This window comes from Chanos chanos, chromosome 9 (genome assembly GCF_902362185.1).
Source record: "Chanos chanos chromosome 9, fChaCha1.1, whole genome shotgun sequence".
NCBI classification, from domain to species: domain Eukaryota; kingdom Metazoa; phylum Chordata; class Actinopteri; order Gonorynchiformes; family Chanidae; genus Chanos; species Chanos chanos.
In genome coordinates this window covers 31,753,000-31,769,483 of record NC_044503.1, presented here as the reverse complement: position 1 = coordinate 31,769,483, position 16,484 = coordinate 31,753,000, and the positions used below count along the sequence as shown (strand labels likewise).

The window sequence follows — 16,484 nt, the reverse complement described above, 5'->3', positions numbered from 1 at the left end:
ACTTAGAAAATGGCATCAAACTCGTCTTTCATGGGCGAAGATTTAATTTGCCCTGTTTGCCGCGACGTCTTCCGGGACCCTGTTCTCCTGTCATGCAGTCACAGTTTGTGTGACGTCTGTCTGAAAAGGTTTTGGGAAATCAAAGGTTTTCAGGATTGTCCAGTGTGTAGGAGAAGATCTTCGAAATCAGACCCACCCAAAAACCTGGCTCTGAAGAACCTTTGTGAGACTTTCTTACAGGTTAGAAGTTACGGAGATCCGTCAATGTCGGAGGAACTCTGCAGTCTACATAGCGAGAGACTCAAACTCTTCTGTCTGGTGGAGAAACAGCCCGTGTGTGTTGTGTGTCGGGATTCAAAAAAACATAAAAATCATGAATGCTGTCCCATTGACGAAGTAGTGGAGGACCAAAAGGTAACTGAACTTTAACAAAAAGTATAATGCTGTGTTGAGACATTACTTTAATCAGGTAAAAAAAAAAAAAAAAAAAGGTTTCTATTAATTAATTTTGTTCATTTCCGTGATGGTATTAATAGTCATTGCTGTACTGAAATGGAAAATGGGTTTATTCTATTGCTGGTAGTGTTGTATGTTTGAAAAAGAAACAGGGAGGATGGCATAGAGTATGTAGGGCGATGACGGGTTAACAAGAAGATCCCCCTCATTCCCCTTTCAAATGGCCTACTGGTTGTGCGGAACAGTTATGGAAACTATCCATATTGGCATTGTTCCACCCTCTTGCATCATTTTCCAGTCCTGTCATAATGAAAACGCTGAAGATCTGCGTGCGCTTCACATAAAATCTGAAACTTCAAAGAATCTCCGGAAGACATGCTGGTGTCTGTATACTTTCTCTCACGGCACTGCCAGAAGCGTTGCAACAAATCACTTTGATCACAGTCTTTTAACATTAATATACTGTGTCTTTGTTATGAAAAGATGAAAAACAAACAAACAAGGCCTTTATCCCTTTACTGTTTCATTAATAGGAGAGTAAGAAACTGCAGATAGAGGTGGGATTTGGTTTATATCTTTTCCGCTAAAACGCTGACTCATTTCAGAAAAAACTCAGGAGCGCACTGGAGCCCTTGCAGAAGAAGATGAAGAAGTTTAAAGAAGTGAAGTTAACCTGTGACAAATCGGCACAGCTCATAAAGGTCAGATCACATGTCAGAATTAAATCTCTTCATGTCTGTGAAACACGAAAGTTGTGTTGCGGCCTAACTTGGCCGAGAAGTACGTGAATGGTTCGAATATTTGTCATAGCTTTTCTGATTAAAGTCCAACCGAAACATTCTTTCACACACACACACACACACACACACACACACACACACACACACACACGGGGAGCAGTGTGGAATTGCTGTGATATAATCACATGCCCTCTGCTGATAAGCCTGTTTTATATAGCAGAACATTTTTCATCTGTTGTATACTGAGTTTATTCAGAATGCATCCAACTCACTGGAGACAAAATTCAAATGCAAATATATTCATATTTATATATTTATACAGATTTTATATCATTTTTGAATAATTAATACGTATTTATATATAGATATTTGTACAGATACAAATAATTGTTAATGCACCTTAATTCTGCACGCTCATATGCTTTATATTCTTGTATTCTATAGCATACATCTCAGAGCTCCAATGTCATATTTATGCAGCATTTGAATAGCAACAAACAGACAACCAAACACTGATTTCTTTTTATTACATATTTGTATGATTTTATATTATAGGCTATTTATCGAAGGCATGAGAAAGAATTCCTTTGGCTGGACATTTTTTGGGAAAGGCAGACCCTCAAAAAGGGTTTAACCATGATTTTTAAGTAAATTTTAAAACATTTTGAACTATATATATATATATATATAGTTTTTGTTTTTGTTTTGTTTTGTTTTGTCAACTCACATCTTCAGTCCTGGTAAACATCAGGGGTAAATTTATCCCGGGGTGTATATAACACCAAACAGTCTTGAGCACTCAAAAAGATTCTTTACATTATCAGGTCCAGAATGACTCATTCACTCACTCCCCAGCCATGAGATCTGCTCTAGATGATTCAGTCAGGATGCTGATGCGTACTGTTTGACTTCATGCATGTGATCTTTTCATTCTAGATCCAGGCCCAAAACACAGAGCAACAGATAAAGGAGGAGTTTGAGAGGCTTCACCAGTTTCTACGAGACGAAGAGGAGGCCAGGATAGCTGCACTGAGAGAGGAAGAGGAGCAGAAGATTCGGATGATGAAGGAGAAGATAGACGGATTGAGCAGGGAAATTTCATCACTTTCACACACAATCAGAGTCATAGATGAAGTTTTAAACGCTGGGGATATTTTACTCGTACAGGTAAGATACAAATGCCATACACAAACACTGTGGTGTTTTCTCCCTCCTACCCTTTTGATGACTTTTCCATTAAATCATGAAATTAAATATGCCAAAATGGCCGTACGATTGTTCAACATTTGCATTAAAATAACATCCCTCTCTTTGTTCTTTCCTCAGAACTTCAACGTCACAATGAAAAAGTAAGTAATCTACCTCCCATGTTTTTCTTCTGTGTGCCTCTGAACTCAAAACCCACAGCAGCACTGACTCCTGAATGTTATTCCAGAGCCCAGTGCACACTGCAGGATCCACAGACGCTTTCAGGAGCACTGATCGACGTGGCAAAACACCTGGGCAACCTGAAGTTCAGAGTCTGGGAGAAGATGCAGGAGATAATTCAATACAGTGAGTTTTATTTCAGGGACGTTACAGTAATATAATTACCAGTGTTTAGCATTCGTCGTCTTCTTTAAAAATGAAAGGTAAAAATGAGGAAGAAAATATAAACAGTTTTTTTTATTACTCTTACAAAGAATAATCCCCTGACTGACTTTTAGTACAGTCATGCATCGCTTAAAGGCAGGGATACGTTCTGAGAAATGCGTCGTTAGGTCATTTCATCGCTGTGCGAAAATCATAGACTGTACTTACACAAACCTAGATGGTCTAGCCTTCTGTTGACCCAGGGTATATGGTATAGCCTAGTGCTCCTACGCTACAAACCTAAACTTTTTTTTTCTTTTGTAAGTAGAAAGAGTACACTAAAACAATGATAAAAAGTACAGTTATAGTAAATATATAAACTGGTAACATAGTTGACAGGGTGAGGAGCTCAGACACCTGGGAGGAGCTCGGAGTAGAGCCGCTGCTCCTCCGCATTGAAAGGAGCCAGTTGAGGTGGTTCGGGCACCTAGTCAGGATGCCTCCTGGGCGCCTCCCTGCGGAGGTGTTCTGGGCACAACCAACTGGGAGGAGACCCCGGGGCAGACCCAGGACATGTTTGGAGAAATATATATCTCGGCTGGCCTGGTAGTGCCTTGGGATCCCCCAGGAGGAGCTGGTGGATGCAGCCGGGTGAAAGGGACGTCTGGGCTATCCTCTTCAGCCTGCTGCCACCGCGACCTGGTCCCAGATAAGCGGCAGAAAATGGATGGATGGATGGAAGTCACATAGTTGTTTATTATCATTATCCAGTATTATGTACTGTACATAATTGTGTGTGCTATACTTTTATACGGCTGGCAGCGCAGTAGGTTTGTTAACACGAGCATCACCACAAACACGTTAGTAATACGTTGTGCTATGACATTACGACGGCTACGACGTCACTAGGCGACTGGAATTTTTCAGCTCCATTACATCCTTACGGCACCACTGTTGCGTATGCGATCCGTCGTTGACCGACACGTCGTTCTGTGGCGTGTGGCTGCATTGAATTTTTTTAAGATATTTTGTCGGTGAAATTTGTGGTCGCGGACCCCTGTTTCTCTCCACCACACACTCACCCTCCCACACGGTTAATGTTGTTGTAGTCATTTTAGTCTGAGTTGTTCAGTATTGGTTTGAATTGGTAAACTTGCGTTCTTACTTGTTTGCGTTTTGCTTGTTTTCAGCTCCCGTGACTCTGGATCCGAACACCGCTCACCCAAGACTCGGCCTGTCCGGGGATTTGACCAGTGTGAGGTACACCGATGACAGAAAGCGACTTCCTGACAATCCAGAGAGGTTTGACTATGCATTTATCCTGGGCTCTGAGGGATTTAACTCAGGGTCACACTGCTGGAACGTTGACGTGGACGACAGCACAGACTGGATACTGGGAGTGATAAACAAGTCCGTCCGGAGGAAAGGAAATGCTTTCGTCACTGGACTGAGCTGCGTGGGATATTTCAACGACGAATATAAATCCCGTACCCCAGGGCAGTCGGTGACTCCCTTCTCAGTGACTAAAAAACCCCAGAGGGTCAGAGTTCACCTGGACTGGGACAGAGGGAAACTATCATTCTACGACCCTCTAAATAACAAACACATACACACACTCAAACACACATTTACTGAGAGAGTCTTTCCATTCTTCTGTAATTACGACCAAGTCACTCCTCTGAGGATCTTACCAGTGCCATTTTCAGTAAATGTTAAACTTCACAAGAAGAGCTGATTGTACTAGAAACTTGTCATAAATAAATGACAAGCATACATTCGAAACATACATACATGTTTGATTTGTTGTTAATAAGTTGTAAACTCTGATTAGTGGTTGGTGAGCATAGGTTCAAGTGACTCATGCATTGTAAAGGTAAGAGACTGTGTACAGAAAAGCAGTGTACAGAAAAAAGAAATCTGCATTTTATCTGTTTAAAAACAGTATTGAGTTAATTTTGATGATGAATTGATGATGAATTTTGATGAGATGCAAATCTTCACACGCATTCTTGTAGAGGATGAAAGATGCACATCCAAAAAAAACCCAAAAAGCTATACAAATACAGTGAATCGTAGTCAATACAGTGAAACACATAATACATGGAGTCGTGTCAGGTAAGGTCACAGTATAACAAGGAATCTCCCTCTGATTCTTCAGCAAAGTTGATGATTTTTTTTTGTTGCTTAACCCGTTCACTAATCGAATGTCTCTTTATGGATACAGTGGTGTTCAGCTGCTACGTGAAAATTTAACAATTGTTGTGAAGTTTCAAGATTCAAGTCAACCTTCCAATTTTCTCTTGCTACTGTTAGCTGGTTTGTCCTTGAGAACTTGGATAGTTTCCTTATGATGCTTTCTTGGTCTACGATGCGGTCTCGAACCAAAAATGTTTTCTTGGTCAGAGTACAATGTGTGCAACTATGATTACAGCTTTAAGTTCAAAATATGTCACGATGCTTTTGATAATAAATGATCTGATAAGACCCGTGAATTTGAAGTGAATTTGACCTATGGTCTTGGCAGTGGCAGTTCTAGCCTGTATGGCGCACTGGGCGACCTAACCCCACCCACCCCCAGTTTGAGTATGTATGCATGCATGCATGCGTGTGCTTAAGTATGTATATGTGTGTGGGGTTGAGTATGTATGTATGTGTGTGGTTGAGCTTGAATGCATGGTTACATGGGTTTAACCACGCATTCTTTTGAAGGGGTCATGACTCCCCCAATACTAAGAGAATATCAGCCTGCTTTCCAGCATCCCTGTTTTCAACTAGTTCTAGCCAACTTAGCAATACTCATTATCTATTAGTTTCCAAAGCGTACACACCAAGTATTCTTAACACCAAAGATGTAAGTACTTTAACCAGTTTCTATGAGCTGACAGTACTTAACTCTCTCTTGCAGAATGTGCTGTTCAAACAGCAGCAGTTCACTAACCACAAGTATTTGAAGTAATACAAACTTCAAAAAATGAAGTGAGTCAATATTCCCACCACAAAGGTAAAACAGACACACACACACACACACACACACACACACACACACAAATCAGAAAGCCATGCAATCAAAGCGACGATGGTGTCTGTCCAAATGCCCCATATTGATCTCACTAAAATAGTGCAATTTCACCGTCATTAAATGAGATGGAAACTGAGACCGTTTTAAGCTGATCGAAAGCGAGTTTCATTGCTCACCTAAAGTGTGGTTTTTTGTTTTTGCTTTGTTTTTTTGTTTGCTTTGTTTTGTTCTTTTTTGCGTACAAAACCAGCCTGCACCTGGATGCTGTGCGCGTGGGATTAACCACACAGGTTAGTAATAATGAGAATGAGAATGAGAATGATGCATCTGCCGTCACCACACGCAGTACATACACCAGTAGAGTGACAATCTTTCAGTTTGTAGTCGAGGTGCACGGACTTCAACGCGTGACCTGGCACAATGCACCCGTCCACTCTCCGTAAGTAAGCGTTAATGTTTATTCCTTAAAAATAAACATCGACTGATGCACCAATTGTAAGTCGCTTTGGTAAAAAGCGTCTGCCAAATAACTAAATTGTAAATTGTAAATTGTAAAAAAAAAAAAAAAAAAACACTTTTGAGGTGGGAATATTGACGCACTTCATTTTTTGAAGTTTATATTACTTCAAGTACTTGTGGTTAGTGAACTGTTGCTGTTTGAACAGCACATTCTGCTAGAGAGAGTTAAGTACTGTCAGCTCATAGAAACTGGTTAAAGTACTTACATCTTTGGTGTTAAGAATACTTGGTGTGTACGCTTTGGAAACTAATAGATAATGAGTATTGCTAAGTTGGCTAGAACTAGTTGAAAACAGGGATGCTGGAAAGCATTTTGAGTTTGGGGTGCTGAAGGTCAGTGGCATGCATACAGTGTATTAATGAGAAACTGTTTAGGCCAAAATTGAACACTTCACTTGCACATACTCTAAACCTGCATGTTCAAATAATGTAATTCTATTAAGTTGTGTAAACTTAAAATGACCTTATAAATTCTACTGACTTAAAAAATTTGAGTAGTTATAAAACATAATCCAATTTTGAGGTATGTAAACTGAAAACGTTTGACTAATTTCAGATCTCTTTTGGATTACGTAATATGAACTCCAGACTATTAAGTCACTATAACTTAAAATTTTTGAGTTCCAACGTCCGAAGTTAGTGCTGCGGTGCATTATGGGGCGCCTCCGCTTACATCTGACCTAGCAAACTTTACAGCTGTTGGGGGGGGGGCAGATCGCTATTTTCTTAGCATCGGGGGAGTCACGATAATAGATAATGAGTATTGCTATGTTGGCTAGAACTAGTTGAAAACAGGGACGCTGGAAAGCAGGCTGATATTTTCTTAGTATCGGGGGAGTCATAACCCCCTGAAAGAATGTGTGGTTAAATCCATGTAACCACCCATTCATACTCAACCACACACATACATACATACTCATGTATGTATGTACGTGCATGCCTGTATGTATGTATATGCATGTATAAGTGTATGCATGTATGTGCAAGTGCTTAGTACCGGTATATATGTACGTGCAAGTGAAGTATTCAGTTTTGGCCTAAACGGCCTCTCACAGTGTATAGTACATTGTCATACTATGTGCTGTACTTGTACTCCATTGAACTAAACAGCCAGGATAATTCATATCATATGATTTTAGCCAAAGAACCTCACACAAGGCAAAAAGCCAAAATGATTATATAATTGAACAATGCATACCAAAAGACATGAAAATTGTGAAAGTTGGCTGGCATACCAGTGATATAGGCTTATTCAAATCAAAAGAAATAATTTCTAACTCAGTTATCAAAATATGCTTTAACAAAACATGCATCAGTTCAATAACTGTAACTCTTACTAGTGCTGAATTAATAGGCAATGGTAAATGTTTTGAAGAACAGATGAAGAAAAACTTGGCCTACTTGGTAAACATTGTAAACATCAGAGCAAACACAGAAATTATGCACAGGAGGGGAGTGAGTTGAGAGAGAGAGCAGATGAAGTGCCAGACTGCAACAGCCCGGTTCGACGCAAGTGACCTTTAACCACAAACGCTGACACAAGCTAAACCAGGTCAGGGACGTTAGGCGTGAATGCCGTCATCACTCCTTGAAAGTTTCGCTTTAGGGTTATTGAAAAAAAAAAATCAGAAACTCACGGGTGTAGTGCGTGTTGCATGTTTAAAAGAAGTTACGTCTCTCTGGGGGGTGAACGTAATTACTCAATATGAAACTTTGACAGCAAGTAACCAGACTGAACAAACTTGTTTTTATCTTGTGGTGCTCCTATAACTCACTCTGCTCTCTCTTCCTTTTTCCAGTTGCAGCAATGTCTTATTCATTCTTTGTGTCAGTGAATGGAACTGTGCTACACTGTTCTGCGAATGCGCTTAATAACGGCTCATACATTTACTCTTTGAACCTGTCTCAGATAACACAGGGAGTAGAATTTTGGTGGTTCTCAGGTGTAAGCAAATCCTCTGCCACACACACACACAAACACACACACACACACACATGCACATCGACATCTATTTACTCAAAGCTATGGAGAAAAAAAATCCGTTTTCTAATTGTTATGTGAGGTCACACCACCACAATGTTGCAACTCTCTCTCTCTGTCTCTGCATGTATGTGTGCACATTCAGCATGTTGCTGTAGCCCATGAGGACAACTGTAACAGAACGGTGGTGGAAGGTTATGGAAGCGTCCACATCATGCTTACTCACTGCCACAGCGACATCTCATATGAAGCTCTTTATTTGGGGGTATGGCTTTATACATGTTGGATAGTTTATTGTAGAATATTTTATTTTAAATTTTTCTTGCATTAAGCCTCAAAGGCACAAAATCTAGTGAGCCGTGTGTATTTGTTGTTAATGAATGTTTGAGGGAATGGGGACTATGTAAATTGTATGGGAACAATGTGTATGTATTTAATATGTGCCTATTTACTCCTGTGGATGTGCTGGCAGGGAATGAGTGCACATGCGCATGTCTCTGACATTATTTTTTTCCTCCTCACTTCATATTTGCGTAGGACGTCTTGAGAGCAAATTGTTCATGTGAGTATTAGACACATTATGCAAAATCTTCTCCCTACAATGTGAAGTCTTTCAACCAGCTCCCATTACAGAGTCCTCTTGAAAAACCCCATACACACACACACACACACAGACACACACACACACACACACACACATATATATTAGTTTGTGGATGCTCTGGTCATGCAATGAATGATAATGTAAAAATTTGAGTTGCAATTTTTTTTTCCCCCCCTCAGGTTCTTGCTCAGAGAATTCGAAAGGAAATGAAGTTCCCGAGAGTGAAGGTTTACCCAAATTTTTCATGAACATAACTCCTTGTAAATTGTCCTGGTCGCAGATTGAATAATGATGACTGTGTTGTTCGCCAGCATGTCGTTCTGATGGTTTTGTGGAAAAAGAACAAAAGTGTTTCTCACCTTAAGGCTGCCCGAAAAAAAAAAAAAAAAAATTGGGACCAACAACTTGCAATGAGGTCCCTTTAAACACTTTGTCAACTTTGCTACTTGAGTAAACACATGTTAGGAATAGTACTACAAAACTGTTATACAATAGGATGCATTCCTTGTGCTATAGCTTCTCCTTGCTCCCTCTCTCTCCCTGTGTTTGCTACAGGAGAATCTGAGAACATGGCTCTCGGTATTTGTGTCCCGCTCTTTGTTGTCACTCTTGCTGTCCTGACATGGCAATGCAGAAGCAGAACTAAAAGGTAAGGGAAAAAGCCACACTGGCTTTTCTTTCTCACAGACACTCAGTCATAAGTCTTCCTTTTACCACCCACTCCAATCCACTATAACCACAAAACACTTATATAACTTCAACATGATGCACACTATACCATGAGGCTTCGCATTTTATTTTAAAGAGAAATATTTTTAGCTGTACATTATCCCTGCACGTGACTTTTTGTTTCCGTAAACTTAGTTACACTAATCCTTGATCAGTTTTATATGGTTTATTTCTTTGTACAAGTATCTATTCTACTAAATAATGAAATGCTGTGTTTGTGTGCAGATGTATTGGTTTGCGGATTCTAAGAGATCATCAGGGGGTTTAGAGAAGTCTCCTGTGCAGTGAATAAATTTGGTGAGACTCCATTTAAGCAGACTGAAAACAGAATTTCATATCTTTTTAATAAGCAGCATAATCCTAATTCTGACTTTTGCACCTGTAATGCTTATTTTGTGTTTTGTGAAAATCTGCACAGATGACCTATACGACTCTGACTACGACTCTTAAGTGGGATTACGCTGGGAAAGACAGTTTTGAACCTGTGGACAGCACTAACTTATATTTTATACTTATATATGTCTTCATTTAGCATATAATCTTGTTTGGATGCTGAAAATGTTTTTCGCCACTAGTACGGTAATTACACAATAAAGTTGGAGAGTCTTTAAAATGATCTGCCATGATTCATTTTTGAAGAATGACTCTTTTACTCACTAGAAGCTGCTGTGTATGTACATTTGGTTTTTACTTGCGATTTTTTTTTTTAACCTTTACTTGTTATTGCATTTACAATAAGTAAACCATAATGATGGTCAAAATGTCCAACATTTAATAAGCTATTGGACTAAACAACAACTACAACAACAAAACTTAACTCAGCTCTGAGGTGTGTATTACACTGGGGACTGTGTAAATAGGAGAGTGAGATGTCGTAACTTCAACCTCTGACTCATGATGTCTTTGTGATTCAACCAAACTGCCGCTGAACAGCTCCTTTTACATGCAACACACCCTCCAACAACTTGCATGCTTTATTTTACTATGATGACCAACTATTGTTGAACATTTGTACTGTTAAGTGCACACACCACAAACACACACACATGCTTACTTAATTACGCTGATGATAGAATTAAAGGATATTTCTACATTACACCTCTGTGTCTGTGCTGCCTAATGAAGTCCTCCCTCTGTCCTGCTCTTGGCATAGGACATTGGGGAATATGTAGAGGCGCATTGTAATTTCACCTCATTTTGCATTTGTACTCTGGAAATTTCTCACAAACTGACATGATCAGCTTAACTATATGGAGAAGTAACAAACTAGATGTGTGCTGTTTTATTATAAGATGCTTAAAAATCTGGTTCGCTGGAGAGTAATGAACCTCCCAGAAAAAAACAGACAACTTAACCAACATTACAAATTAGGTCTTTAATGCTGAATGTGAAACTGACCTACGCTTGCACAGTTTCACAGTGTAATAGTGAAAATGCCCTTTGAGAACATTTGTTGCAAAACAAGTGCAAAATGACCTTTGACAACCACAGGATGAAGCTATTTTTTCCTGCTTAAAAACTGTCAACCGAAACATGCCATGTAAAGATAAACATGGGTTTAAGTTGTACTTTGGCTCTACTACATAGGAAATGAAAATGATATTTCCACAGCAGTTGTAACTGGGGTTGCGGTTGCACACTGGTGAAGGTGAAAAACTCCTTATTTTATAGTCTTCACTAGTTATCTTCAAATTAGTCGAAACTGCAATGGAAACTGTGAGTCCGACCGAATATATGACTTACTCTATAACACACTTTCATTTTAACATACTCATTGTAAAGTATTGATCTTACTCATGACTTTGACGTGTTACATAAGAGATATGCCTACTGTAAACAGTGCTTGCACGTGGGGGAATACTGTAGTCAGAGTTTCATTTAATTTTCATGAAATAGATCGTGTTCCTGACTGAAACTCACTTCACACTAAATACACTGTTTAAACTACACATGAAATACCTTTTACACCTCCAGTCTCTTGCTCACCTGAAACCATTTCAAGATCGACATGCAACACCTCCCTGCCTTTTAACACATCGAAAGAATCGTAGAACGCACAACTAGCGGAAGGAGGAAGGGGAAACCACCGCCCCCAAAAATACACCCGCGAATACTATGCTTGAAAGTGGGAAAATTCTTAACGTGTTAAGAAAGGATGGGACGCACATCATGTCACGGAAAGAAACATTTCAAATTTAAAGATATGTTCTCGATGTTCAAGCTTTGGTTCGGTTCGAGGTCATGATCGGTTTTGTTTGTTACACGTCCAGTCGCTTTGCTTTAGGTTTGCGCGCCATGCAAAATCAGTTTTGTGGGCGGGTTTGCTTGAGACAGCAGGACAGTGATTGGTGAATGTGGGACAAAGATACAGGCCAATCAAGAAATGGTAGCGATTCCTATAAATACTTCCTTCCGAGCTCCTCATTGTTTTATTTCTGCTACTAATTTAGTTTGTGAGGTTCAAAGACAGAAAATGAGTGGAAGAGGGAAGACCGGTGGTAAAGCTAGAGCCAAGGCTAAGACCAGGTCGTCTAGGGCTGGGCTCCAGTTTCCTGTCGGTCGTGTGCATAGGCTTCTGCGTAAAGGCAACTATGCTGAGCGGGTTGGCGCTGGTGCTCCTGTCTACCTTGCCGCCGTGCTCGAGTATCTGACCGCTGAGATCTTGGAGTTGGCTGGCAACGCTGCACGCGACAACAAGAAGACTCGTATTATCCCCCGTCACCTGCAGCTGGCTGTCCGCAATGACGAGGAGTTGAACAAGCTGCTCGGCGGAGTCACTATCGCTCAAGGTGGCGTGCTGCCTAACATCCAAGCTGTTCTGTTGCCTAAGAAGACTGACAAGCCAGCCAAATCCAAGTAAAATCTCCAGAGGCGTCTTGCAGTTCACATACCCAAAGGCTCTTTTTAGAGCCATTTAAGTCTTTCTTGAAAGAGCTATAATCTATAAATGTAGACTCCGAGGAGAAATGCTGCATTGCATGCCCAAGGAGTCATCATGTCTTTGGTTAATGTGAGGGACACTGAAGCCCTCACTGTCCCGCACAGTGACCCAAATATCTATAATGCCACAAACCCGACTGCACGTCTATGAAAATCTAGAGGCAATGTTTCGGTTTTCCGTATTCATGTGTAAATATTCTCTTATTTCGTAATATCGCAGCGCGTATAAACTGTTTCCTGTCTCGGCTCATGTCACATTGCTATGCGGGGAACACTCATGACTGAACCCGAATGCAAACAGATACACTGCATGCAAAAACAGCATTAGGTGTAAAAATCACTCTTTGAAATATTTTTGGGTTTCAATAAATATATATTTGGGTGTGGGTATTTTTATTATACAAACACAACTCAACGAACAACATAGTGCTTCTCAATTACATTTTTAGTAAGATGTTTAAAGGAGTGTCCCTCTAAAGATTTATTAATTTTTTGTTGCTCAGCATACAAACGTTAGAGCTACGACTTGCGAGATGAAAACAGCGGCGCGGGGGCGTGCTGTTTGAATTTAGGCGGCAAAGTAAATAACCGAACAGCTAACGCCGATTGTTCATTGCGGCAATTGTCATTACGAAGCAACCAATCAGAGTTAAAATGAGGACGCGGCCCAATGAGGAAACGCATTGAACACTCTATACAGGGCACCTCAGCTATTGCACTGTAGACTTTTTTCTTCATAAACGAGAAGAGAATTTTAAGGAAATGGCAAGAACGAAGTAAACTGCACGTAAGTCAACTGGTGGCAAAGCCCCCAGAAAGCAGCTTGCGACCAAAGCTGCTCATAAAAGCGCTCCTGCCACCGGCGGCGGTAAGAAGCCACATCGTTACAGGCCCGGCACCGTGGCTCTCCGAGAGATCCGCCGCTATCAGAAGTCTACTGAGCTGCTGATCCGTAAACTTCCCTTCCAACGTCTAGTGAGAGAAATTGCACAGGATTTCAAGACCGATCTGCGCTTCCAGAGCTCCGCCGTCATGGCTTTGCAGGAGGCCAGCGAGGCTTACCTGGTGGGTCTGTTCGAGGACACTAACCTGTGCGCCATCCACGCCAAGAGAGTCACCATCATGCCCAAGGACATCCAGCTGGCCCGTCGTATTCGTGGAGAACGTGCTTAAGTGACCATCTCAAAACCACAAGGGCTCTTTTAAGAGCCACCTCAGTCGTTTTGCGAAAGACAAGATATTCCAATATGTAGCACGGCTCGCACAAATTTGTAAGAAATGCACGAAATTTGAGGAAAATAGAACTGTAAAGTGGGAATTGTCGGAGGGAACAAACACCTTACGTTCTGGTAGCTCAGATCCATTAGACATTTGATATTCCAGGCCACAACAGCTGAGATGCGAGTTTGTACAGGTGTCAATAGCAGCCTATTTAGCGTTTTCGTCCTAAAAATAGTGTTCCCATCTGCAGCTGTATGCCCACAAATAGACAACCCTTTTTCCTTTGCCTATTCTGTACGTCAGATCCAACTGTTTATGCTAAATGAGTCAACATAGAAATCATTTTGTGCTTTGCTGCAGTCAAGACAAAATGCTTGTGTGACTTTTGTGCTGGACTGAACCCTTAAGGATTATGGTAATGATGGTCACCTCAAGGTAGTTTTCAAACTGATTTATTTATTCGTTCCGAAAATTTGTCTTCCGATTTGAAATAAATGAACAAAGTTTTTCCAGGGTCACAAAGAGCAATTTTATCTTTTATGGGCATGAATTCAGTAGCGTGCGTCAGGTCTTCTGGAAGTGCAGGGCACTTAGCTACGCTTAGTACGACTGAACAGAAAAGGAAAGCGAACGTCTTGATTCGTCCGATCCCTTGGCAGTCTCAGCGTTGGCCTGAACACTCACCTTAGTCTCACAAGGCCCTGCTACCTGACTTGAACCGAACCCACACTGTCTCAGGGAAACGGCTGAGGTGAAGATGTGTAATACTGGGGACCCCCCCCCCCCCATACACACGTTTCGCTTTTATAAAAATGATATGATAGAGTATATGATCTGGTCTGTGTCTCGTGTTATTTAAGAAAATTAAAGAAAATTACATGAATTAGATCTCAGTGATCTGCTCCAAATACATCACATGAGACAACAAAACTTGCAGTTTATGGACGTAAACATGAGTTGGCTGGCCAAACTGAGTGGGTCCAAACTAAACTGGTCCCTAAAGACAGCTTAGACACTGTATTCCGAAAGGAATATCAAACTTGCTGTACAAATATTGAGTACAGTTGATTTGCCGAATGACTTTTGCAATATTATGGGTGACCAAAAGATGTTGAGTTGTATGTGTGTTGCATGTTCGTTAAGTCTTTTGGCACTTTATTAAAGTTAATGAGATTAATGAGAATGTTTTAAATACTACTTCAAGTCTAATTTCAGGCACTGCAAGTCGCGAAATATCTCATATGAAGTAGGATTCCAAGATGTCATGAGATCTGTTTCAACAGGCGAATCCTAGAACAGGCTCAACCCTTGAAGTGAGTTAATGAGGACAGTTTAAAGTAAGGTTGGACAGAATTCTTCAAAACTGCAAGCACATTTAAGTCAACTTTCTGTAGAAGAGATGTAAGAGTGTCAAACGTGTGACTACGCCCTTTGCTCTTCCATTGCACCCCTTCCTGGATAACTTGGGAAACGAAATGTGGGCGTGACCAACACGAACGTGCTTTCAAGTAGGTCCTTGTACAGAGTACATAAGCTATCTTCATCGCATACGCTTGGATTTACGTCTGTCGACAGATTCGGACGTATTCTTGAAGCCGTGAAACGACAATGTCAGGACGAGGAAAAGGTGGTAAAGGTCTTGGCAAGGGAGGCGCTAAGCGTCACCGCAAGGTTCTTCGCGATAATATCCAGGGCATTACTAAGCCAGCTATTCGCCGCCTGGCGCGTCGTGGTGGTGTCAAACGTATCTCTGGTTTGATCTACGAGGAGACTCGCGGTGTGTTGAAGGTGTTTCTGGAGAACGTTATCCGTGACGCAGTCACCTATACCGAGCACGCCAAGAGAAAGACCGTCACTGCTATGGACGTTGTCTACGCTCTGAAGCGCCAGGGACGTACTCTGTACGGTTTCGGCGGTTAAACGTTTTCTAACACGTTTAGTATACCTAACCCAAAGGCTCTTTTAAGAGCCACACACATTGCCTTGCAAAAGTACTGTATTCCTTTCTGGCCGTACTGTTTTTTTGCGTAGAGACTGAGTTGTTGACTGGCCAAACCATTTTAAAGAAAATACTAGAGGTCCGGAGTAAATAGTAGTTCTGCAAAGTTTGTCTGACTTCATTACATATTGGGTACTGTCGATGTATTTCGACAGATTGACTGACTGACTTTTAATTGATAATCTCATTATAGTACTCGCGCATGTACGGTGATGTCCAAACAGTGAAACCATTGTGTTCAAAACGCCTTTTTACGTGCTGTTCTGAACGAGAAATGTCTCACCGACTCTGTATTTTTGAAAAAGGGCGATGTGGTCGCAAAGAGCCAGCAACTGACATGTACGCTAGGAAAATCACATGCACTGCGACCTTCGATTAATTACTCACATAACTGCAGAAAAATCGAAGGATGATAGCTATGAGATTGCTGACTTCAAGTGGGAATGGGAATTAGATTAAAAGTAGTCGTGCAAATAGTATGTTCCCTTAAGATTAACAATGATTACATTGATTCACCACTATATCATTGTAACAATCATGTAATCATTTCTGTTGAAAGTTGTAAGTATACGGTCTTTTGTGATACACGAAATATCAAATTCTTTTTGTTCAAATAGCAGAGATAAGTAGGGGGCCTCTGGCAATGTGCTGTGGTCATTAACAAAACATGCAGACTGTTACAAATTCAAGGTTACATGTCCTTT

The 16,484-nt window shown here is 40.8% G+C and overlaps 2 protein-coding genes and 1 pseudogene across 2 annotated transcripts in view; all 3 read left to right on the top strand.

Annotated features, from left to right (window-relative positions):
• LOC115820132 (E3 ubiquitin-protein ligase TRIM39-like) overlaps positions 1-5,260 on the top strand; it is a 5,335-nt gene extending 75 nt beyond the window's left edge. Inside the window, exons 1-6 of the mRNA XM_030783612.1 lie at positions 1-414; positions 1,062-1,157; positions 2,133-2,363; positions 2,523-2,545; positions 2,632-2,750; positions 3,959-5,260. The exon at positions 1-414 is cut by the window's left edge and continues 75 nt beyond it. Of these exons, the coding sequence (XP_030639472.1) occupies positions 10-414; positions 1,062-1,157; positions 2,133-2,363; positions 2,523-2,545; positions 2,632-2,750; positions 3,959-4,503 (1,419 nt within the window). The 5' untranslated portion in view covers positions 1-9 and the 3' untranslated portion in view covers positions 4,504-5,260. The remainder of the gene's footprint in view (positions 415-1,061; positions 1,158-2,132; positions 2,364-2,522; positions 2,546-2,631; positions 2,751-3,958) is intronic.
• A 6,833-nt stretch (positions 5,261-12,093) lies between these two features.
• Positions 12,094-12,480, top strand: LOC115820172 (histone H2A-like). Its single transcript, XM_030783655.1, has one exon. It carries the CDS (start codon positions 12,094-12,096, stop codon positions 12,478-12,480), a length of 387 nt encoding a protein of 128 aa, XP_030639515.1.
• Positions 12,481-13,322: 842 nt separating this feature from the next.
• Positions 13,323-13,733, top strand: LOC115820166 (histone H3-like; annotated as a pseudogene).
• The last annotated feature ends 2,751 nt before the right edge of the window (positions 13,734-16,484 follow it).